The 26020-nt window shown below is 36.4% G+C and overlaps 1 protein-coding gene and 1 long non-coding RNA gene across 2 annotated transcripts in view; one reads left to right on the top strand and one right to left on the bottom strand.

Annotated features, from left to right (window-relative positions):
- The window catches only part of LOC139943637 (otoancorin-like), a 38610-nt gene that overhangs the window by 2288 nt on the left and 10302 nt on the right, over positions 1 to 26020 (bottom strand). Inside the window, exons 7-26 of the mRNA XM_071940353.1 lie at positions 21941 to 22110; positions 20079 to 20253; positions 19506 to 19624; positions 17715 to 17835; positions 16531 to 16657; positions 15369 to 15481; positions 13028 to 13192; positions 12236 to 12409; positions 11389 to 11480; positions 10605 to 10722; positions 10029 to 10147; positions 8751 to 8880; positions 7947 to 8137; positions 6486 to 6576; positions 5008 to 5200; positions 4315 to 4496; positions 2303 to 2458; positions 1371 to 1513; positions 608 to 747; positions 22 to 119 (exon numbers count right to left, since the gene is read on the bottom strand). Of these exons, the coding sequence (XP_071796454.1) occupies positions 22 to 119; positions 608 to 747; positions 1371 to 1513; positions 2303 to 2458; positions 4315 to 4496; positions 5008 to 5200; positions 6486 to 6576; positions 7947 to 8137; positions 8751 to 8880; positions 10029 to 10147; positions 10605 to 10722; positions 11389 to 11480; positions 12236 to 12409; positions 13028 to 13192; positions 15369 to 15481; positions 16531 to 16657; positions 17715 to 17835; positions 19506 to 19624; positions 20079 to 20253; positions 21941 to 22110 (2817 nt within the window). The remainder of the gene's footprint in view (positions 1 to 21; positions 120 to 607; positions 748 to 1370; positions 1514 to 2302; positions 2459 to 4314; positions 4497 to 5007; positions 5201 to 6485; positions 6577 to 7946; positions 8138 to 8750; positions 8881 to 10028; positions 10148 to 10604; positions 10723 to 11388; positions 11481 to 12235; positions 12410 to 13027; positions 13193 to 15368; positions 15482 to 16530; positions 16658 to 17714; positions 17836 to 19505; positions 19625 to 20078; positions 20254 to 21940; positions 22111 to 26020) is intronic.
- Positions 14472 to 15503, top strand: LOC139943640 (uncharacterized). Its single transcript, XR_011786870.1, has 3 exons — positions 14472 to 14707; positions 15038 to 15256; positions 15371 to 15503. It is a non-coding gene; the product is annotated as an uncharacterized lncRNA (long non-coding RNA).

Below are 26020 nucleotides of genomic sequence, written 5' to 3'. Positions count from 1 at the left end.
CAGTCTTGGTACAATACTTACAGCTAGAGTCTGTGGTTCTATGAGTGATATTGCATGGGGTTTAATGCCAGCTAGACTTGCATCAGATAAACTGCTCAGTTCCTGACTAGAGAAGCCAGCTGAAAAAAACAAAGATAAGAAGATTACCACTTTGCCATGGCGATATCACTCTAACAATGGTCTTTCTATCTACTCAGACAATTTGTGTAGAACACAATTTGGTTCTGCAAAATGATGGCATGTGTTAGTTCACTAAGTAAAATAAAAAACACGAAATTTTGAGGTATAGCATGTTATACTTTTAAAACATCTCTCCAACCATATTCATTTCATAACACTGCTTTTTATATCTCAAATCCAAGACGTGTCCCTATTAATTTTGTAACTAAGTGCAGTAGATTATAACATCCAAGGCCCAATGTCATAGAGCTGCTTAAGCAGAAAATATTGCTTAACACTTTTCTGCTGAGCAAATTTACCAGTCACAGATTGTACATTTGACAGGGTACTTTGGGAGGTAACCTTATTATGGTAAGCATAATTTTGTTGTGCTTAGCTTCTTGTTGAAATAGTGCTTGATGAGATAAAGAAAGCAGGTACCACCTACCAATGACTGATCCAACTTCAGAGTATACTTCAGGCATCCATGTTGTAATGCTACCGTATCCTTCTACTGCCTTGGCTAGTAGAACAGCCCACTGACTGGTATCACAGCTCTGTAGATCACCAATGGCATTAGCTGCTTCCCTGTTCACAAAAATGAAAAGAAAGAAAGTGTATTGACTAGTTAAGCCCAGCAAGAGTTTTTAAGGGGACTGAAAGGGTACACCATTTTCTAGGGCTTACACTTTTGGTCATTGAAACTGCAGTTTCTGTTTGCATTTTTTTTTTTAAATCAAACCCTAAGGGTCATTCGATTTCGTTTTAAGACTAGTCAAATGTACTTTTACGTTATTCGATTTAACAAAATAATCATTCAATTTAACAATTCATCAAAACAGCATTCAAATTCACAGACGCTTCTTGAAAATGCATGAAAATGAAATTGACTGCTCATTTGCCGAATTTGACCGAGAAAACCTATAGTTTGGCCTCTGGAGTAACCAAGTTTACAAAAACACTGCCACACCAGTGTACAACATTTGGAATAGCAGGTATCTTTTCTTCTTGTGATGGATTTGACACTTTTGAGGCAAAATATCTTCAGCAGTTTATAATCCCTATTGCTACTTACCAGCAACTCATAGGTTGAAATATTTCACAGTATGATTACTATCGGTAAATTCTTTAAGATTACTGGCATGAACTTCATGAATTCTTGTGTATGTTTTTACAGTGACTGAACTCAGGGGTAATTAACACAAACTCACATGTATGCATCACTGGAGATTTCTTGCATCTGTTGTACAGTCAGACCACATAGGAAATTCCCCAGAGCTGTAAGAACAAGGGAGTCTAAACTAGCCATCGACGAACCACTCAACTCCAGGTATCTACCAACACCAGCACTTAACTGTACAAAATAACAAAGAAAAAGGAGAGATATTCATTGTTATTCACACAATACCACAAACATATTTCTTTTAAAGATGAGCAGAGTCCACTGCTCAAAACATCCAAACTAAACAAACATTTTTGTTTTTTCAGAGCCAACATTCCATGACAAAATACATGCACATGACTGTAAGGTTTACCAGTGTGTACAAATTCACATATATTTAGTTTTCATAAAATAGTTTTTAATAAATAGTTTTGTTTAAATAGTTTTGTTAATAATAATAATAATAATAATAATAATAATATTAAATAAGACATTTTGCAATGCAAAAAGCCTCTAAGCGCATTAATAAATAGTTTTTAAAAACACACTAAATCTACACGTGTTGCAAGAGCTTAAGATAGGGTTTTTCACTTTGAAAGTATGGATCCTTTTATGTATAGCACCTCATGACTGCCAGAGACAATGGGGCAAATCCTCTTCTCTTAGCAATAAGTGTGACTGCGTTCATTCACAGATTAACACCACATGGGACCCACCTATGGCCTTTTGTCCCATCCAAAGGAAAAAACGAAAACAGTTACTGGCAAGACTCTTTTAAAGGCCTTGAACCCACACTCTGCTGATCAAAAATGCCAAAGCTTGAGTCCAGTCATGGAGCAAGTCCAGTGTACTAAACTGCTCAGACACGACATGCAAGAAATGCAGCAAATCAAAAACGTTTTTTTTGTAATGAACTTTAAGAGAGTAATCCAACAGAAAGCTAAAAGAAACACTGTGAAGTACGACAGTGGTGCTTTTTACCTGCTCTGCTGTGTAGATGTTGTACTGAGCGATAGCATACACTGTATCTATCTCTGTCAGATTGAGTTGATTGATCTCAGATGCAGTAAATCCTGAAGCCAAATAACCAAGCTGAGAAACTTGGTCTGCGGCCATCAATGCTGCCTCACCCCAGGCCTAGATCAAGTAATTTCATCAAGTCATTATTAGTACAGTAGTAATAGAATGTGCCTTTTAGAGGGTTTGGCTGTTTTCACACTTTAATCACCATGATGACCAATGAGCCAAGAAACCATGGAGTTTAAAGGCAGTGGACACTATTGGTAATTACTCAAAATAATTATTAGCATAAAACCTTACTTGGTAACAAGTAATAGGTAGAGGTTAATGGTATAAAACATTGTGAGAAACGGCACCCTCTGAAGTGCCACAGTTTTCGGGAAAGAAGAAATTTTCCACGAATTCGATTTCGAGACCTCAGATTTAGAACATGAGGTCTCGAAATCAACCATCTAAATGCACACAGCTTCGTGTGACAAAGGTGTTTTTTTCTTTCATTATTATCTCGCAAGTTCGATGACCGATTGAGCTCAAATTTCCACAGGTTTGTTATTTTATGCATATGTTGAGATACACCAACTGAGAGGACTAGTCTTTGACAATTACCAATAGTGTCCATTGTCTTTAACTAAACATGAATGCGGACCGGGCGAACGTCATCACATAAGCATATTTTGTTGTGCTTAGCTAATTCTTGTGCTAAACGCAACTCTATGAAATAGGGCCCTAGCTCAGGTGAATAAGCACACAACTCTCCTTGTTTCTAGCACAAGAACAAACACATGATTGCATTTCTGCAAAAATGCTAAGCTGTTTCGCCAAAAAAAATATAAAAAAATGTGAACATAGTTTTGTATTCCAAGCAGTTATGACTATCAAGCCTGTTAAAAAAAGAACTTTGATGCAAGCACAAGAACAAACAATCTGCTATGGATTTGCTTACAAATAATGCTTCTATCTGTTCCTTGTAAACAATGACCCAATGAGGACATTGCTCATCCCTAATTTGATTAAAAGAGCATTGAGCTATAGATTACAGAGGAATGACACTAATCAAATTTATTAGTGTCATACCTCTGTAATCTATAGCTCAAGGCTCTTTTGTCAGACCACTTGAACAGCAATAACTCAATTAACTATGTACAACAAAGTAAGTGATGTGTTTATATAATGGATAATCTCATTGAGATGAGGGTTAGCATGCTCCATGAGTGATGTACTAAAGGTCACAAAGTTTTATTGGTATATTCCTGAAAACCAGTGATGTACTTTGGGAGGGGGGCATATAAGAACAATTGTAACTTTCATCACAGAGGTAGAAATATTTTTCTACTGTCATATTTTTTTCCACTACAAAATATCCAGGACTGAACAACAATGGGAGATGGTGACCCTTTTTAATTCTAAAATTAAAATTATGACTTTTCTTGTAGGCATCACTATCTGAGTTTATTATAACCCACAATTCCAGTTGCTGTTCCTCTTTACAAGTCCAAGTTATATGAAAATTTTGTTTTTGTTTTACTATAGTTTGATTTGAGCATGCAACCAGTGCTCTACTTAACAGCTAATCTTTCTCATACAAACATTGGTTTAATGTCTATGATTATGAGTTGCACAAATCAAGAAAGTGATTCAGTAACTCAACTACAATACTTATTCCAATCAATGCGAAGTCAGCGGTTAGCTTGGGGGATTCGAACCCACAGCCTTGTAATTGCACATCCTTAATAATTGTTAGATTGCAGTCTAACCAACACTGGACCGCAGTGGTTTATTATTGTTCGAATTTGAGGCATTGCATGGTGAGGTAACACCATGTGTGTATCTACTTGCCAGGTAGAATTTGTTCTTTAGAGAAAGACATCTCTCCAAGAACAAACTCTACCTGGCAAGTAGATGCACACATGGTGTTACTGCAAACCAAATTATTTATTATCATTGATAGTGATAAATACAAACTGATATCATACACTTTTGGCTTTCTCAATGACAGCCATGAGTTGAGCTTGTGAGAATCCAGATACTTCCCCAAGTGCATATCCACAGCTATCAAATGTGTTAACTGTCATAGCTTGGAGTTCCTCCACAGTCCACGCTACGTTCCCCTCACCCAACGACTCTATCTCATTACAGGTTGGTGAATAAGTTGGATCTAAGATAAGATAAGATAAAAACTTTATTGATCCCACAACAAAGAATTTAAAAACTGGCCGTGATTCAAACAATTCAGACAAAAACAGTAAACTTTTTAACAATATTAAACATACAGTTGTATTAAACTGATACAAGCAAATGATGATTATCAATAAGTATAAACATATATTTCAGGTAGGATTAAAATTAGTATAATAATTATTTACAGACAAGGTTAAATATTCACCAATTTTCATAAAACTGAGGACTCAGAAGAGCATAAGTACTTTAAATCGTTGTAAAAATTAATCCCATTTGGGACAAAAGAGTTACTGTAGATCTAGATTTAAAAAAACTACAAGTCTAGTTATAAAATGTATTGTACAAGCTTTACTTATATCAGGCATGGGATGGTTTAATTTTGTAGATAAGTTGTCTAGTGTGTTATATCACCTTTTTATAGTGAGATAGAATTTTGCCATTTGCCAAGTAAAAGCAATATTTGTTTTACAGACAAAATCTCCTCTTACTTCTTTTTCTTCTCTTGGCAACAGCAGTAGCAGCAACAAATGCGTCTTTGGCTTTGATTGCCACGGCAACAAAACCCTCCTCCCTGCTGCTGATGTCCTCGGAGCGCAGGTCTACGTCACAATATTGCTGCCACCTTTCTTTGTACTCAGCAAAACGAAGCATCACGTCTTCTGCTACAAGGGAGAACTCCGACTGTAAAAAAAAAAGAAATTTAGAGAAAACATCGTGCAAATTAAGATGGACAACTTCTTATTCTTCGGACATGAATAAAAGACAATTCTTATTCTTTTATGAGAGTATGGAAATAAATGTATTCTTGAATTGAAGTGGACTGTACACAAAGGCAACAATTTGTAACAAATTGCTTTTTGCAGAGCTATTATCTTTGATATGATTAAATACTAGTGAGTGTTACCGGCAGCGATTTACAATAATTGCTTTTGCTGAGCCATACCCTTCGGATGTATTGGAAAAACACAAGTTGAATACGGTAAGGACTAAGATGTTTTATTCCAATCCACATGCCCAAACCTGTCACTATTTTGACATGTTAAGAAGCTGTCCGCCTTACTGTTCCATACATGTCTACAATGTCCAATCACTACCTGGCAAAGATGCTAATCCACATCGTTGTAAAACAAAAATTGTGACAGTGAGTCACCTTAGATTTAACATGAAGGTCGAAATTTACATTTACGGTGGTAACAACACAGATTGATAAGTTTCATACAGTTTACAAAATTCTTTTGTTAACTTTCTAGGCTCAAAAATGTCAATGTTCTGCTTATTTATCTGAACGTTTTCACCATTATTCCCCTACTTGGACTTTACGATTACCTCAACTGTCATTGATATCAACTACTATACTAGCGCTTCTTCCATTTTGTATGGCCATCTTTTTCATATGCCGCATCGTTTCTTTGGAATTTTCTTCCTGTGCATATTCGCCTGGCTAGTTCTGAACAATGTTTTAAGTCTCTGTTAATACTCAATTGTTTGAAGCTGCTGATTTGTAATTTGTATCTTTCTCTCATTGTAGATTGTATTGTTCTCTTCATGCGCTTAGAGTTTTTTTTTTCATTAAACGCTTTACAAAAGTATTTATCATCATTATTATTTTTTTTAAAGAAACTTGTACATTGGAAGTGGAAAATGTTTTCAGGAAAGCAGGTGTCCGAACTTCTTTTACAACTGTATTTGTGTTATTTACCTCCAAAGCAAATATTGAGCACAAACAGTAGATTATTTTAGCACAGCAAACTTTTGCTTATACCAGCAAAAGGTTACCAACCAAGCCACCATGTCACATGTACAATTTATAACGTCAATCCTGCTCATTTCTGCTATCAGACAATATCTCGTCACTATTTTCTGCTTAAGCAACTCTATCTGGACCCAATTTCATAGGGTGAAAAAAATGATGGAAAAGAATTTTTCTTGAAAGTGTATTATATAGCTATAATAATGATCAACTTACATCTTCAAGGTTCTGTATTTCTTGCTGTGACAATGAGACTAAGAGAGGACCAATGTCAGAGATTGTATCAGCCGTCCACTGGTTAGGTGATCTGCAAATAAAAATAAAAATTGCAAGATTTTGTTGAAATGTGGACATGTCTTTAAAGGCAAACTATACCTTTTAATGATTTCATGTTATATAAATGTACAATAAAAAAATTCGCCTGTGCAAATTTAATTTCAAAAGGTTGTAGCGTTTTTTGTGTGTGATATTGCCCAAATATCAATGCTGCTGTATGCTTCTGTAACCAAATGAATTTATTGCCATTAATTTTAAGAATGATTACCAAACTTATATAGTTCCCTTTCAACATACAAAAATACAAAAATTTGACAAAGTAAGACAATATTTTATATATGCTTTTAAAATGAACTAGGATAAGTGAGGAGAAGCTTTTAGGCGGTGTGCAATGCAATCCCATTTGTTAACTTCTTCTGTTTCACTTTTTCCATATTAATTGAAATACAAACAGTTTGCCGTTAGCAATTCTTCCAATGTATAAAATACAGGGTATTTTCACAGTCACTCTGTATATAAAAACTAGTTTTCATTTTGAATTGAATAACATGGTTATATAAAATTATGCAATGCCCTAACATGGTGCCTCCATACTTTAACACACTCTTTTAATCTTGTACAGAATTAGCCCCCTAAAACCCTCTGAAGAATCCCTGAGATTCAAAGGGCCCATGTTCATAGAGCTGCTTCAGAAATTATTGCTTAACACGTCTCGCTAAGCAGAAATGAGCAGGACATCAGTCACAAATTGTAGTTGGTTGGTAATGTTTTTCTGTTGAGAATAATGTTGTTATGCTTAGCAACTTCTCGTGCTTAAGCAGCTCTATGAAATTAGGCTCAGGGCCCGCAATTTCAATAAGGTGTTCAGCAGAAATGTTGCTTGACAAATTTCTTTCATAAGCTAGATTGAGTGAGTCACCCGTCATTATTTGACTTCAGCTGGTAACCTGTTTTTTAGCAATACTTTTCTGTGCTGAGCATGTTTTGGTGCTTACAGACTTGATATAATTTTGAACCTGAACATAATAAAGGCGCAATAGGGCTGTGATACACCAATTGTATGAAATGATTCTCATTGAATACCCAAATATTATTATTATTATTATTGTTATTATTATTTATTATTGCAATTTATGGTTTACCAAAAACATTCAATTTAGTTGCCATAGGCAAAATTACATTGAATTTAAAAAATATACATTTAAAACATTAAAATTACAGGCAGAGCAAAACAGGGTGTGACATTAAAAAAGGGGCGCATAAAAAGCACATAGGAATTTAACTTAGCGAGATGAGCAGACAAATATGACTGCAAAAACATTAAAAATTCACAAATTGATCATGTAAGGGATTGCACTACATAAGCATTAAGCATTAGGAGTTATAAAAAATGCGAGTTACCCAATGTCTTGAATCAGCTTCTCTCCAATGACTTCCAACTGATTGATGTCCAGACAGCATTTCTGGATGTTATACAAGTTATCAGTGAAGACTGCAGGCGACAAACGCCTCAATGCATCCTCATTGAGATCACAGGCTAGGTTACCAATGATATCAATGGTATCCTGCTCAATTGTAGATGTCTCTTTGTCCTTTACAGTGAAAACAAGGGCAAGTGATACTAAACATAATATTCTATAATGCAAAAATTGATTCTAACAAAACTCAAAAGCAATTTGGGGTCGAACAAAGAAAAGTTGACTAGAGTGGGACTTGATCAAATTACCTCAGGATTAATTTCGGAAAAATGCTTAAAGGATCGAGCACTTCACAATTCTTTAAAAAGTTAGATAATACAATTTTCATTCTGTACAAAATGTAGGCACTTAGTTTTAAGTTGGCCCAATAAAGAAACAGTCCTTTTTTCTACGAATTAAAATACACACTTTTTAATCAACAAATTTGTGTTTTTAAATGGGTGTTGTAATGGACTGAATGTCACAACCTACATTGTGAGGTTTTAGGACATACGGCTTACAAGTGTTTTGATGTACAGTGATATCAAATTGCGGAGAAAAAAAATGGCTTTGAGGTTTCGACCCTAGCAGAGTCTTTCCTGAAGTCGAAGACCCTTCTAGGGTCGAAACCTCAAGTCATTTGACTACTTCTTTGCATTTATACCATAGTTCCTTTAGGTTGGTAAGAAATTTGCAGCAGCTAATACTAAATACTCGGGATATCAAATTAAGACAAAATGAATCTTACCAGACACTTCAATGAGTCGGATGCCAGTGCTCTTCGTTTATCTCTCTTCAGACCAATCAAATCTTCTCTACCAATCTCAGAGTATACCATCTCACAATGACTCTCAGGTATACCTGCCAGTTCCTCCATACTACCAATCAAATATGTAAACATTGACAGCAAAATGTTCATGGTTTTAGCCTTGATGTTCGAATTCTTGGAATGTAACATTTTCCAATAGAATCAATCAATTAATCAATCAGAGTGTTATGCCAATAGAATCAATTAATCAATCAGAGTAATATGCAAATAGAATCAATCAATTAATCAATCAGAGTAATATACCAAAAGAATCAATTAATCAATCAGAGTAATATGCAAATATAATCAATTAATCAATCAGAGTAATATGCCAATAGAATCAATTAATCAATCAGAGTAATATGCAAATAGAATCAATTAATCAATCAGAGTAATATGCCAATAGAATCAATTAGTCAATCAGAGTAATATGCCAAAAGAATCAATCAATTAATCAATCAGGGTAATATGCAAATAGAATCAATTAATCAATCAGAGTAATATGCCAAAATAATCAGACTAATCAATCAGAGTAATCAGCCTGTGATTTTTTTTCATAGGACTCGGGAAAGTACTGAGTATACAGTGCTAACACACATCGGTGTATGGGTAAAAACCAAAATTACCAATCAAATAGCTGTTAAATTTTAGAAGCAAATTCAATGGTCATATGACGTATAGTGGCATACAATAACTTTCTGAAAAATAGGACTGAATCAAAGTACAAAATGTTGCTATCAGGCTACATTATGGTGCCGCACAGACGTCCTGAGGTAACTGTGTTTGCCTTCAAACTTTATTTGCTTCCATAAGTGCAAAGGACTGATGTTTGGGAGCATAAATGCAGATTTCAGACAAACTCCAATTGATGTTTGTTAGCTTTTAAAACTGAGTGGGGGGGCATTAAGGCAACAAATAGGATGATCTTAAATTGCAACATAAAAATAGCCTTCACCCTTCAAAGATCAAATTACCTCTTATCTATGTAAATACTCAATTCAATTAATTTCAACTCAGTTTTTTAGTCCTACCATGGAGGTAAAAATAGCCTCCATGGTCCTACCATGGAGAAAAAGTTCTTTGCATAAATGTACCTGCAATATATTTTAAACTGATATGAATAACATCAATTTAACAACATCTTACTTAGCAGAAAGTAATTAATGTAAAAAACATATTTGCTGATCATTGTTAAAGTGGTTAGTTACATGTATATACCTGAACTCCTTCAGTAGCTGTCCAGTGACTGTGTTGATTTCATTCTCACTGAAGTCTGCTGTGTAGTCAGCATGAACTTCAGACAGGGAGCTCTTTACCTTCTTATGAATGCAGTCAAGCTATTTAATAAACAAACAAAACAACAATTCATGAAGTAGAACTTAAACAAAATTTCTCAAACACGCCTGTTGAATACTGTGTATAATATTTGTTCAAGTCCTAATTTAAATCTAGCAGTGTCGCAGGTTAATTAAGAAAGCCAAACTGGAGTTTTGGCAGGCTCTATTGAAAATGGATTTGCGTGGAAACAACACACCATGTGACCCTAAAAAGACATTTGTGTAAGCTTAAAAGGAGGTCAATGCAGTTATTGTTCCTGGAATTGTTATTTTTTTGTTAACACATTTTCTAATAAAAAGCCTTACCTAATCAAGCATTTTCTTCCAATTTTTCAAAAGGCAAGCAAAATCGGAAAAATATTATGTATGTTGAAAATAACATTATGTATAAGCACAGATGCAGCCTTCAGACATCAACTTAATGCCCTCATAAAACAGTAATAAGAAATATTTGAACCTGTCTTGGAGACCAGTTGTCTTGCTCCATCATGGCACTGACAAAAGGTAGAATATCATCGTCATAGAAAGCATTGATGTCATCGCATGTGATTCCCTTGGCCATGCTGCCCATGTACCTGCAAACAAAAATGTCATAATTCAATTTCGTAAAGCTTGTAAGCACAAAAATGTGCTAACCACAGAATAGGTGTGCTCAGCAACAACAGTGAAGTCTGAATAATCTAAAATCTAAAAACTGTTCCTGAACCATTGAATTGTGGAATAAGCTTTTGTGCCTGCAAACAAAAAATGCACTTCTTTAATACCAGGGCTCAATTTCATAAAGCCTGTTGGCACAAAAATGTGCTAAGCACAGAAAAGGTTTGCTTAGCAACAACTGGGCACATATGCCAAAATTCCACAAAGTTTAAATTGTTGCAACTGGTGCCCCACTCATTTTTTGCTAGTCAAAGAAATTTTCTAAGCAGTATTTTCTGCTTAACAGCTTTTAGGACATCAAAGAATCTAGAGTCTTTAAATCTGAATTTCCTTAATATTCAAGCCCTTTTCACAACGCATCTACTCTTATCCCCGTGGAATACAGCTCTCTGAAGGCCCCATGAGTTTATAACCCTGTGGTTACCCCGGCGCACTTTCACACCGACCCCGCCTCGATCCCTAATGTTTTAAGAAAACCTCTGGGTTTTGATGCTGGGATGTGAAAGGGCAGGCCGCTATTCCCAGGGGTTGCCCCCGGGGACTAGAGTAGTGTGAAAAGAGCTTTAGATGTACTACTGGCTTACCTGATTGTAGATGGGGTGAATAGATCGGCAGAGCTACCTTCCTTGTTCCCGCCAAGAACTTCATTCTTAAAACATCGGAATAGTTTCATACTCTGACAGAAAAAAGTAGAAACTAGAATGATTGTCTAAGTGATGTTAAATTTGCATCGGAGATAAAGAATATTTTCTGATTTTACCCTTACACCGATGTTTGTTATTTCAAAGGTAAGTGATGTTCAGTATTTGCTATTGGGTTGATCCCTTCACTTATCAGTTATTCCTTTATTAACTGATTTTGACAAAAAACAGTCAGATGTTTGACTGATTTAAATCTTTCTTTAAAAAAAACTATAAAAAAACGGTCAGCTTCATTTACAAACAGCGAAATGTTCTCTCCTTTCTGTAATGCAAAATCGGTGGATGCAAAAGTCAGCATACATCAAATAAAGTTATAATATAATATCCTTGCAAAACCGCAGAGCAAACTTACACCAAACTATTCTGTCGCCCATTGGGAGTCAAAATGTACAAAAAGGTGTGGACTCTCAAAACCGCGAAAATGGTACATGTATATGAATCTGCATTAGAGTCGGCAAAGCATCCTAATGGAAATATCACACAATTTTTTTTGTAAAAAAGACAACTAATAATACATCTCAGTTTTAGATGTGGGATGAAAACTTATAGGGAAAACCCTGGCAGTCAGGTAGGGACTGAAAAACCCAATCCACATGCAATGTTCTGGTCTGGGCTCGAACCAGGGTCCACAGAGGTGAAAGGAAAGGATTGGGAAGAAACCACAAAGCCAACCTGGTAGATCAGCATTATGTAGGTGCGTTCCGCATTGAACAAGGGGGTCAATACATACCTGTCCCTCTGTCCAGTTCATTCCACCAGCAGCAGCCATCTGTGTGGAATTGGTATCAGCTGAAGCAGTGAAGTTAGCTGTGCATAGAGAATCCATGTCTTTGAGTGGCAGCTCCTTTACCATATCACCCATGTCTCTAATAGCGTCTTCTATACCCCCTGGTGCGTCTTTGAGCTGCAACAATTGGTAAATTCCATAAACAAATATTCATTTTTTGTTTTACCCTTTCACAGATGTGTGTTTTCTCGAGTTGTGTAAAACAAAATCACAGGTATATTACTCGGGTGAGATGCGAACCCATGACCTTTGAAATTGTAGCAGTTTGAATCCTACATTTTAGCAGTGAATACCACAAAGGCAAACAAAACGTACTCTTCAAAGACAAATATTACACAAATATCTTGTTATATTGTTTGTCTTTCTTCTATGGTTTGCTTTGCCAATTAGTTAAGATTTTTGTTTACATAGGTAGGATTAGAAGTGTCTTTCTCCTCAAATGTTCAAAACATTACCTATGCCAGGAGGGATTGCAATGAGTAATTTTTAGTTTTCTGTTGGTGGATAAAAACTTATATCTTTTTTCCATAACCATATTACTTTAAAGTGAAGTTTCTCAAAATGCATTATACTATCAAAAGCTGTTTTACTTCTTACCAATTAAGTTGTTATTGCCATCAATTGTCAGAATCAGCACCAAACGATACAGACCCTATGTCTTTCATTTTCATGAAAAGAAATTTAAAGAGTTGACCATAACTTAACCTTTTATCAAACAGAAAAGCAATCAGTTACCTGCTTGATGATTTCTCTCTTTTGTGTTCTGCGCATTTTCTTGGAGTTTTGTGCGAAGATGTCAACAGATTCTCTGATGTCTTGCGGAGCCATGTGTGCAAGATCAGACGTACTCAGACCAACAGATAGACCCTTCATCTCTCTCACATCCTCAGCACTCATTGACTATGCAGGATTTTAATCAAATAATAACCAGTTCTTTACACCATAACCGGTCTCAAAGTGCTTCCAACATTATTACCCCTGTCATTTATTAAACCCTTAAACCATGTCAGTTCCCTGGGGAGCGCCAAAGGCCTGTGCAACAAAATGTACCAAGACTAAACTCCATAAAAGACATAAAAACAACAGCAAAAGCTAAAATAAGAGCTGTTTAAAATGAGAGAGCCCCTGTTTTTTATGCTACACATATCCAATTCGCTCTTGAAATTAGAGCAATTCCATCAATGGCTGCCATCAACTAGCTGGGATCAACTAAATCGCTTATTTAAAACCCCTAAATGGCACAGGAAGAGGTACCTCCACACAGCCCTATTCATTTTTATGCACAACCAAATCAAGCTAAATGAGTTATTTGTTGAACCAGAAATTTTTTTATTGTGTTATACAAAATTTAGGCTTTAATACTATAGACCTACTCAGTATTTTCTTGAGTTCTGTGAACAAATCTCACAGGCAAACCACTCTGGATTCAAACCCACGACCTTTGTATTGCTAGAGCAGACAATGATAATAATAATATCAAAGTCTTATATATAGCGCAAGTATCTACCAACAAGTTACTCAAGACACTTTAGTATATTAGTATTATATGACTTGATCTACTTGACTTGATCACCAAGCTAGTCCTGTGGCTAGAGCTCAGACTTGCCATTTTAAAAAGTGTCAAAGACTTGAACACTCTTGAAGCATAACATCAAGGACCAAGACTTAACCAAAGACACCAAGCAAAGACTCAGTGGAGACAAATCAATTATAAGATAAAACTTTACAAAAATAATCAAAGACCATTATAAACATTATTTGTCAAAAGTGTTATATTTTACGACTTTCAGTTTAGTAAGTTATATCTTGCAGCAGTGCACCTGGTCTTGGCCTCGGTGCCTAATAAGTAAAAGTTAAGATTTTCCAATGCAAAAAGAAAAGGGCTTTGCCCTCACACAGCTAAAAGTTTAAGCCTGTTGCTGCCTAACTCAAGACCACTGACAACAACCATATGGCAAAATATACGTGTGGGGAAACGGCCTTTGAGGTATTTACATAGAGCATCCCTTTAATCAACGTTTTGCGGGCTTAGTGCTGTATCACTCTCAGGACGAGTCCCTCCGCGATACAAAACAGTTCATGTCATATTCTCATTTACATTGTTTTGGTATGGAATTAACAAGAATTTGTGTATTTTTGATACCATGTGAAACTCCATTAAGTTTTGGCGACAACAGAAAGTAGTTTGATTAATTATTAGTTGGCTTATTGGGGGTTTCTCAGTGCGTAGTGTTTACGAGAGGTTAAGTGGTTTTTGGCAGGGATCCGAGAAGGCCTCTTGCTTTGCGATTATTGTGGAGAGTGGTTATTACCTTGAAAGATTGCCGACTTTGTTGCTGATATTTGCTTTTTATTGTGATTTTTGTGTCCATCAATAAGATGAATAGGGGAGTTTAAACAACATAGAGATTGGTGGTAAGTCTCATTTTCATATTTGTAATTGTTCTTCATGTGAACTTTGTGCGGGAAGAAAAAAGTTTTATACTGGGCAGTGACGTGAAGTTCACAACGTACACGTATACAGTGGGTAGTGTAATGTTAATACATGTATGTACACTCGCCATGTGTGCTAGGTCAAGTTGGGTAAAGTTTATGTGTGGGCTGTGCGTAACATGGAAACAGACGCCATTACACAGAGCACAACTTGTGTGTACATATACTCGTGTAGCGTAATAATAGCCTATGTTCTTTTATCTCTGTACCTCCAGATTATTTATGATATGTATTATTCTCATTTATCTTCAGTATCTCCATCTGGCTGGTGCTTGGGTTTTTTTTTCTGTTTCTTTAATTTTGTGTTGAGACCATACTACTGTGCTAGTGCATATATTGTTCCTTCATTGGAAGAAGTCGAGGAATAAACAGTAGGAACACTTAAGACTTGATTCAGCGCATCCTTATTTTAATTAATAAGCGGACGAAGGAGGAGGACACATCTTGGCTTCCCCCTCTACCTCTACATACGTAAGTAGTTTCAACCATGAAAAGAGTTTCGCCGTAAACAATGAACATTATTAAAAAATTACTAATTTCATTGTGTAATCTAGAAGTGAAAGATTTCATTTGATTGACTCACAGTTTGCAGACTTCCTCTTGCTTTGCGGTATTTCTCTACAAGGACTTGACGCTGACGAGGTGAGAATTCAGCATCAGCTATGTCCTCCAAGGCTCCTTTTACAACGCTTGGATCTACAAACATCATTAACAACAAAGATGACTGCGGGTAATTGGCACGTACAAAGCAAACAAGCTGCAGGAGATTCTTTGCGGAGAGGTCAAACACGTCTTTAGCCCTTTGAGCTCTCAGTATCTATTCAGTTCATCTGTGTGTCTTAAAAGCTTTTTGCCCCCCACCTATTCCTCCATGATGATGATGGTAATTGGTTTTTATCATTAACACAAAGGTTCCTTGCCCCCTAAAGGTTCCTTGACCCATGAAAACACAAGTTCCTTGCCCCATGATGTGCTGTTGAACTCACATTGTCATTAAGATGATCTATTTCCTCGCTGACTGCATCTTGAAGGTTCCCCCCCCCCCCACCTAACCTCCATGATGATGACGGTATGTGGTTGTTATATTCCCATTATGGATTTTGTACAGAAAACACAACTTCCTTGCCCCATGAAAACACAACTTCCTTACTCCCTGAACACACAACTCTCTTGCCCCAATAGAACACAGGTTCCTTGCCCCATGAAATACAAGTTCTTGCCCCATGAAAATATAATTTAATTGCCCCGTTATTACACAATTTCCTTGCCCCATGTTAAACTCTCAGTGTCTATTCAGATGATCTATTTCATCACAGTTGTGTCTTAAAAGCTTGTTGCCTCCCCCACCAATCTCCATGATGATTACGGTAGTTAGTTTTTCATTCCCATTAGAGATCTTTAAAAAACCTTTAACACAAGTTAAGAGAAAAGTTGAGAAAAGTAATTACGATAAAGTTCTTTGCTCAAGGGCGCAAGTATCACGGTTGACCAGGCCAGGATTCAAACCCACATTTTCTTTATAGGAACAGAACTTGAATCCAGCACCCTAGATTGTTCGGCCATGACACTTTTACCATGGGGTGTTGGTTATTATAGAAAGGAGATATGTAAAAAAAAAAAAGGATTTTACTTCTTGTAAAATTATTTGTGGCCCAGTGAATGTTCTCATTTACAACTTCAAGTTAAGTTTGTGTGGAAGGGGGAAATAGATCTTGAAAAGATTTTAAAGGTGTTTGATATTTTACCCAATTGTTCCAAGTCATCGACATCGAGTCCACTGGCAGATCTCCCCATTGACTTGAAGTCTTCCGCATCCCAAGTCCCAATGGGATCCATACTGCCCTTTAAGAGTCGGGCAATCTCCTTGGTTTGCTGAGACAAATTGCAACCAAATTGGTTATTAATCATCAATTTGAATTGAAACACTTTTTTATAGCAAACAATTCTGAAGGTAATGATCCATCTACATCAGATTCGAGCTGTGCCAAGCGAGACGAAGAAGTTGTCTACTGACCCTAGCTGACAGCTACCCCTTCTAATCAAATAATTTGAAGGTGAAAATAAAGGAATTTGCAGCTTCTTTAGAAGATTTTTTTTGACAGCAAAATCATTATAATGAGCGCAATTTACAACACTTTCCGTGCACACACACATGACTTTGTGTTTACCCATAGGGGCCTACTGGCATTGTTCAGCATCAAAGTCTTATGGTACAAACTCCACAAAATTCTTCAGTGATTTTAAGAGAGAAAAGCCTCGATTGAACAAATGCAAAAATATGTACACCGTAGTTGTTAATGTATGTGTGATAACCATTTTAGGCCAAGTGACATTGGCAGCACAATCGGTTGATTGGAAGTCATAGTATTTTACTCAATTTTGGAGGTCACTTTTTGCAATAGAATACTGACTAATTGATAATGACCAAAAAAACAAATTATTTATTTGAAAAGAAGGTTGTGGGCAGAATAAGTAAAACCGCAAAAAAAGGAGACCATAACATAAATTTTGGTTTCTTCAGAAACAGAGGGCTAATAAAATATGATCTAAGGCAGGGTCCAAATCGGCAGCTACACAGCTACGGCTTGATTGTTGAGTCATCACGCATTGTAGTATTAGACGGCCTTGCTGTAGGAGCAAATTTGAATATGAGCAGTGTCTTCTTGGCCCAATTCATAGAGCTGCTAATTAAGCACAAAAAGTAGCTAAGCACAACAAAATTATGCTTACCAGAATAAGGTTACCAGCTAAACTACCATGTCACATGAATAAGTTGTGATTGGTATCCCGACCATTTGCTTAGCAACTGTTATAAGCAATATTTTCTGCTCAAGTAGCTCTAAAATTGGGCCTTGTTCTTCTCAGTATTAAGAATGCCTTATTGTAAACTCTCCTTGCTACAAAAACACAAGATGTTTTAGGTAGATACCTGTTGATGTTCCCGCCCACCAGAGGGCAGCATTTGTTCCAACATATCTGGAGAAGCGAATACTGACACAGGAGCAGCCTTCAGTTCCCGGGGGTCCATGAACTTTCTAAGCTTCCCCAGGCTGTAATTAGACAAACCACAGGATACTCGGTTGGGATTCAATCTAACAACACTCACAACTTCTACTTCTCCGCAAAAACAAGATGAATTCAATTAAAACAGAAAACACTTTTCTGAATCTGATGATGTCAAAAACTGCAACTGGTGAAATTTTGCTTCTGAAAATAATACATTTTTGATTATGTTCCTCAAACTTCAATATACAATATATGTCACTCTTTGTTAAAGAAAATTGCAAACTTTTAACATATTTAATAATTGGTCAAATTCCCCATTTTTTAAATGCATTTTATGAAACCTACTTTATAAAGAGTGGACAGTTTTTATATTTTTAATATTTTGCCCCGACTAAACATGAAAGTGTCTATGTACAAAAGAAATCTGGTCTGTCCGTATGAAATCTATGCATAAGATTATGAACATCATGATTCAATCTCATCATTAGTTGTAATCGTGTCATCTTCCACCTTTGGATCTGGAACTTATGATAAATCAGTCCTTGATCTGTGGCTTGTTACCAATAGACACCTTATTAACGACAAGTTTATACAATTCTGATGAAAAAGGCCAAGAGATTAAACTTTGCATAAGTCCTCCAAGGAGAGTATGTTTTGATTTGAGAAGACGTTTTTAGATCATACATGTATCAGACAATCTAGATCAGACAATCTAGAAGATCAACAATTGATGCATTAAATACGTCTTGTGGGGTGTTTATTTACTAGAAATCAAAACTCATGTGCCAACTTTTCAAACTAGGATTGCACACTGGCTATCAAGTACTGGTTTTTCTCTCCAGCAGAGTGCGGGTTCGAGTCCTTGACTTGACACAAACAAGGCATGTGATTGCTTCAACCTTCAGAGAGGCGTATAAGCTGTTGATCCTGTGTGTTGTGTTCAGACCAGGACTTGAACCCAAACCCTGCTGATCAAGAACACCAGAACTTGACCCAGACACGGCACACTTTTCTTCAACAATTTAATAACAGCATGAACCTATAACTATTAATCTTTGGAAATGCAGCAATCCTGATACTTGATGGAGGCAACGAAGGCAAATGCCACCATGCCCCCTGATCATTGCCTTGGTGCCCTTGAAATGCTCAATGAGGATATTTAGAATTTCCTCATAGGGTGCCCTTTACCCAAGAGAGAATGCCTTGGGGCCCTGCATTAAGGCCTGATGCAGAGTTGATTTGATTACCATGGGTGCTAAGTTCCATCAGGGCCCCAAGCATTGGGGCCCCTTCAAGTTTATGCATGAAAAAGTTTCAAAGTTGGCAGTGTTGTAGCCAAGGTGGGCGATGCTGGGCAGGCCTGCCCAGGACTCACATTTTTTGCCCAGCATTCTGAGGAAAATACAATGTGCCGCCCAGCACAGATTTCAAATATTGTCCTCTTTGCATTGATCTGAGACAAAGCTAATTATAAGGAGTATCACATGTCAAAGAGAAAGAACACAGTCGAAAGATGATTCTACTTATTGCATGGCCCCAATAACATAAACAGTTTGGAAACCTTGCCCCACTTCAGCAATAATGGCCATAATTAAAAACAAATAATTTTGTTGATCCCCTTGCCCTTGGTAGACTCCAACAAAATTTGAATTTTGCCCACCACTAAAACTGGTCTAGCTACAACATCAATTACAAGTTGGTAACTGATGCTTACCTCTGTACTTGTTCCAGTGTCCAGCTCCAATCAGGAAGGTCAGATGCTATTTTAATGATAGCTCTTGCTTGCCCTCTTTCAAAGTCATATGAGCCAAGAAGAGAAAGCAGACTTGTGACCTGATTGATTTAATTTGGAAAATACTTTACTGTCTTTGTTATGCTTTTTTGGGGGGGGGGGCCACAGACTTGGGAAACTACAGAGTGGAAGGTGCTAAACAAAAATATTGGTGTAGGGTAAAACAATGATTTTATTTATCAATTCTTTTGACATTTTATAAATCAATTCTTTTGACATTTTATAATAAATATCCTCAATTATCAAATGTATCAACAGTCAGCACAGATTTGAATAAAATGACGGCAAATATAAAATAATAAGACATGCTTTTAATCAATTTAGAGCTTTGTGTCATGCTACATGCCAAAAAAAAGAAAGAAAAAAAAATTGTTCATGATGTTGTTTACCTTCTATGCAAGGTGAAAGTGGGGGCAATGAGACTGGGAAAGGAAAACATGTCCTCCATCCCATCCCCTACCCAAAGTCCACTGACTGATGGAACAATTTACTCACATAGTCCGGGTTGATTCGTCTGAGATCTCTTGGGCTTAACAATGTCCAGAGTGGTCCCAGAGAATGAAGCTGAGTTTCATTCCATGTATTGATACGTCCCCATAATCTCATGGCATGATGCACCAGGGTGTTTGCCTCATCGCCACGGTAATGCAATCTGGCATAGATGTCCAAGCTAAAAAAGTCAAAAAGAGAAAGACTTAGAGTGTCATTTGCTGCCAAGGAATGTATGAAGGTGACTATTGGTGATAAAGAATATAATTTGTTTTTACCCCTACACAACTGATGTGTAATAAGCACAGTACATTCGGTACTTTCCCGAGTGCTGTGGATTTTGGTATAAATGCAAAGGTTGTGGGTTCAAACCCCGTCCGAGTGATTTGACCGTGGATTTTTAATTGAGTGTTTTTTTACTTCAAAATACAGCTTGGGTAATAACCCCGAACAAGCAGATTAACTCTTTAAGAGCCAATGTAGTACATGTATGATATATTTTATGTTTTCTGGAATTTCCATTGTTATACATGTGTGGCATTATTTTACATGTGTTGATCTTTAGTATTTAGCACTCAAAAAGTGCCACACACTACCCATAATTATCACAAGAGGGCATTATCACTTAAAGCCATATTATACACTTTCGGAACAGAAAAAAAAAAAAGTTCACAGATTTACAAATAACTTACAGGGTTTACAGAAGGTAATGGTGAAAGACTTCTCTTGAAATAGTATTCCATGAAATGCTTTACTTTTCGAGAAAACATTCAAACATTTATCAATTCTCGATAACAAGAATTACAGAAACGTGCGGACACAAGGTTGGGTTTTCCGGTTATTTTCTCCCGACTCCGATGACCGATTGAGCCTAAATTTTCACAGGTTCTTTATTTTCTATAAAAGTTGTGATACACCAAGTGTGGGCCTTTAGAGAATACTGTTTACCGAAAGTGTCCGATGGCTTTAAGAAATACTGTTGCCTTTAGGATGTGCCAAGGTATCACAAATCAGCAAGACATAATTTGTTTTGGTAATAAAGACTTCTTCTTTTTTCTTCCAAAAACCTCAAGAAGCTGGGCATTTAAGGGAACGTTACAGAATTGGTAAGAAAAAAAAAATCATGAAGATCACAGATTTACATCAAACTTACACGGTCTAATGATGATGATAGTAGAAAACATGCCTTGAAATATTTCTGTCTGAAACTTCATATTTGATGAGAAATAAATGATGTAAGTTCGCATTTTGAGTTTATCACTCAGTGAGCGTTTTATTCATTTTTGTTTTGGCATCGATGTAATGCAAAACTTTGTTCACTATTCTCTTGTGACCCAGATGACCAATCGATCTCAAACTTCTACAGGTTTGACAGTTTATGTATACGGTGGATTACATAAAGTGCTCACACTGCCAGCAACAATTTTGCGAGCAAAACCACTTCTGTAATGTTCCTTTAAAGTTCAAATTGAAAACAAAAAGTAGGCCAGATCTTTTATTTAACCTTTGCATTTTATTAACAAAGAAGATGATATTTAGAAGCAGGTTTAATCAACAAAGGCCAAACTTCCATTTTGTTGTTAATTTAGTAAAATTTAACTATGAATTAGAAAGAAAGATTGCGACTAGCTCAAACACTATTCATAAGTTTAACACAAAGTGGAGGTTTATGGTTTAATTAATTATTTATTGTTTCTTGATAAGGTTTTTTATGTTTTGTCCTCTTATTTTGGTTTGTATGTTCGTGGTTTGTTGTTAGTGCATATTATGTATGAAATAACTAAAAAGTGCTTGCACTTATAAAAAATAAAATAAAAAGTGAGCAAAAACAATTCTCCTCCAAAGGCAATTTTCATATGAGTACTTACACAACTGGCAATGTATGTTGGTTGAGTTGTTTTATCTGCTCTGTATTAAGATTGATCAGCATTGGGCCAACTTTAGCCATCTGAGATACGCTCCAATCTCTCACAGGACCCCAGTGTCTGGAGCAAGCGTCAATAACGGCTTTCCCTATAGTTGGATCTGGGACTGAATCCTGTGGATTTACAATAAAGCATTAGTTCCCAATAGATGGAATGCAAATGCAACAATAATATAAAACTAGACTTGTGTTATGTTTCAGTGATTACAAATCTGTGTCAGGCGATCCTTATGGCCTTTAGGCTACAAAACAAATGCAAACAAGTTTAAAGCCAGTGGACACTATTGGTAATTGTCAAAGACTAGTCTTCTCACTTGGTGTATCTCAACATATGCATAAAATAACAAACCTGTGAACATTTGAGCGCGATCGGTCATCGGAGTTGCGAGATAACTATGAAAGAAAAAAACACCCTTGTCACACGAAGTTGTGTGCTTTCAGATGCTCGATTTCGAGACCTCAAGTTCTAAACTTGAGGTCTTGAAATCAAATTCGTGGAAAATTGCTTCTTCCTCCAAAAGTACGTCACTTCAGAGGGAGCCGTTTCTCACAATGTTTTATACTATCAACCTCTCCCCATTACTCTTTACCAAATAAGGTTTTATGCCAATAATTATTTTGGATAATTACCAATAGTGTCCACTGCCTTTAAAGAGAAGGTATATGTTTGGTAATCATTCTTAAAACTAATGGCAGTAAACACCTTTGGTAGAAGCATACAGAAGCTTTCGATAGGCCTAGTATAAAACATTTGAGAAGCATTTCATTTCCAAGTATAAAGGCAACAGTTTAGAAGATGTTAAATTTGCATTGGCATAAAGAATATTTATTTTGGTTTAACCTATATACACTGATGTGTATCTCAGTTGTTAGACAACAGTTGATAGACAACAGTTGTTAGACAACAGTTGTTATGCCCAAAAATTTAAATCTGAGTGCAGATTGTGTACTCCTACTAGGGATTATTCTTCCTGTGTGGTCGATGATTACTCAAAAAAGTGACCAACATTTGAAATGAAATGTTCACATGATATAGTTTCATTGTACATGCATACATGTGTATAGGATTAGGATAATCGACCGGCCCCCAAAACTATAATAGTTTGCCTTTAAAGTGCGTCTACTATAAGAATATTTCCGAAGCACTGATTGCACACATTTTTGTTCAGATTGCAAATTGACTGCCTACATGTTTGCCACTGTGTAAGCTAGTCAACTTATGACCTACTCAAAAGATATTTATACATGATGCTACTGCAAACCTAACCTAATTATACACCAACAAATCCTACCTAAACTTATTAGCCGTTTCTTTACATGGTTATCCAATCTTAGACCTTTTTGCAGCCATCAAAATTGGTAAAAAACATATAGAAGACCGAAGGGCTTGGTTAAACATTGTACTAGAAAATTTGTGAAAAGACCAGAATAAAAAAATAAAAAGTATCTATACTTAAAACTGTTTTTAGTTGAACTTATGGGTAGTACTTTCATATTTAATGGACTTAAAGTAAAAACAAAAATTTAATTAAAGATTAAGATTAGGTTTCAAAAGGCATTATTAAACAAAAGCACAAGACCGGCCCTAAGTTTAAATCCAGTGTCAATTTTGACCCCTGATATTAGGGCAACGCTAAATGCCAGTCGATCTAGGGGATTTTGATGTTGAGGTTTTCACTGATAGTATTATTCATTGACTTGCTGCACAAAACAACAATTTCTTTTTTTGTTCTTGTTAAATTGTCCCACAATTATATTCAGGTTTTTCTTTTGTTACAGTCTTCACAAGCTTCTAAAATAACAGCGTGGCGTGTTATGGCCTAGCCGTTAAGAGCACGGGATTCAAAGCTCTGGTGTTTGATCAGCAGAATCTGGGTTCAAGTCCCGGTCGTATTTCTTTCCTTGAGCAAATAAACCATGATTGCTTTGCAAAGTTGGGGAGATAGTGCTTTCTGTTCTACCAGCCAGGCTTCAGATGGATAACACCCAAGCCTACATCCAGAAGTAAAAGTGGAAACGGCCCTTGCAAAAAATCAATTGTGGCCCACACCTTGAAGTGGCCTTCAGGCCTTGTGCGTCTGGCGACTTGCATTAAAATTTAAATAAAAAAATTAATAAATGCAAAATCAAGCTCATCAGGGTTTGGAAACATATTGAGCGATTTAAACGTTTATTTGATCAGCCTGAACGATTGTGCTCCTCCAAAATGATACACTTACTGTAAGCCATTTCTTGTTTGGAAAAATAAGATATTACTTACTTTGTTTGTAATAAAGGAATGAACAGCTGCTTGTACAGTGCTAACCATATGTGTGAGATTGAGGAGAAAATACTGTCAAAATATTTTTTTAATTGAGTAAAATTGCCTTTTGTTTTCATTTCAAACTTGTAGAGAATTTGAGTGAAAACCAATTCAGAATGAAAACAGCTGGTTGTCTAAAGATTTAATACTTGAATAAAGTGAGCCGTGCATAACAACATCTGTATATTGAAGAGGACACTGGTGGTTGGTTTGTTTCAGCACATTGACACTCTTCGTTGATGTTTAAAGGAACATTACAGAATTGGTAAGAACAAAAATTGTCTAAGATCACAGATTTACATAAAAGTTACATGGTCTAGTGATGATGAAATATTTCTGTCTAAAATGTCATATTTGATGAGAAAAGAATAAAACTAATTTCCTGTTTGGAGGTCTGAAATGTCATATTTGAGGAGAAAAGAATAAAACTAATTTCCTGGTTTGTTAAATTGATGTGTTGCAAAATATGTTAAGGGTTGTTCACTATTTTTTTCGCGACCCACATGGCCGATCCATCTCAAACTTATACAGGTTTGTCGGTTTATGTAACAATTGTTTCGTTAGCAAAAACCAATTCTGTAATGTTCCTTTTAAGATTCAAATGGCAATCATGTGAAGGATATTCCGGAAGGAAGCGATCTACAAAGCATTGCTTGCATGATTCCCTTCCCCGCTACATTAAACTTATCAAATAAAAATAGTCGGCACACACGCAACCTTGCTATGTTTATAAACAAGCAAGCTCTTTTTTTTACAGCAACATATTGATATTTGTTTCTGTCCTCCCCATGTGATATGGCAAGGCATTATTACAACCATCATGGCTACAACAATATGCAAGCTCAATTCAAAATGCTTCATTGAATTCTTTGCTTCAATCAGCCATGGCTTATATAAACATAGGCCCTTGGCGCAATAGGGGCGAGAAAACATTTCCGAGGGGGGGGGGGTGATGTAAAGAACTACCCTTCTATGTTTTTGTTTTTTTCAATCTCATTCAGTAGGGGATTCAAGAGGGAAAAGCTAGGGTAATCATACACAGGGGCCCCGCCTCTGCTGCCCACCCTAGCTCCCCCGTGTCTGCTGGTTAGTACACCTGCCCTTTGGCGTCGCTTACATAGTTAGCTCTATAATAAACTTTGGCAACATCAATTCATGAACTAAATATATTCAGTCTGCATTGGGCATTGACAGAAAATTACTTTTTCATGTACTTGGGCTTAAAGTAGATAAATGAAGTTTTTTCCTGCAAATTTCTGAATGTGAATGGCAAGGCCATTTCCATTTTGCAAAGGATAAGCATGTACATCCATTGGAGAATCTTAAAGGACACCGGGGCCAAGATAGGGGCAACAGAGGGCAATGCCTTTTGTGTAATTCCAAGTCTTATTTACAGAGGCTTGCTTTGACCACGATGATAGTGCCCCTTGGATTTGCCTTCTCCACATATTAAGGTTTGAACACTTTGAGTTATGACATTTTTTTGATTAAAGCTAAACTGAAAATATTGTTTTAGTACGGATCTATCGAGCAACCTGTGAACTTATTTTATTGAAAAGCTGCCAAGTGCGTACTTGCCTTAGTGGTGATTTGTTTGTGAGTGTTTTTTCTTAGCTGCATCCTAAAGTTGCCCTAGGTGTTATTGGTTACGTGTATAACCTGTTTGGGACCTTAAGGGAATCTAATTTGCACACTTTGTTTTGATGTAACAAAATATGCTAT

This window comes from Asterias amurensis, chromosome 11 (genome assembly GCF_032118995.1).
Source record: "Asterias amurensis chromosome 11, ASM3211899v1".
Classification (NCBI taxonomy): domain Eukaryota; kingdom Metazoa; phylum Echinodermata; class Asteroidea; order Forcipulatida; family Asteriidae; genus Asterias; species Asterias amurensis.
Note: the sequence above shows the minus strand (reverse complement) of the source record. Positions and strands in the feature narration are given on the sequence as shown.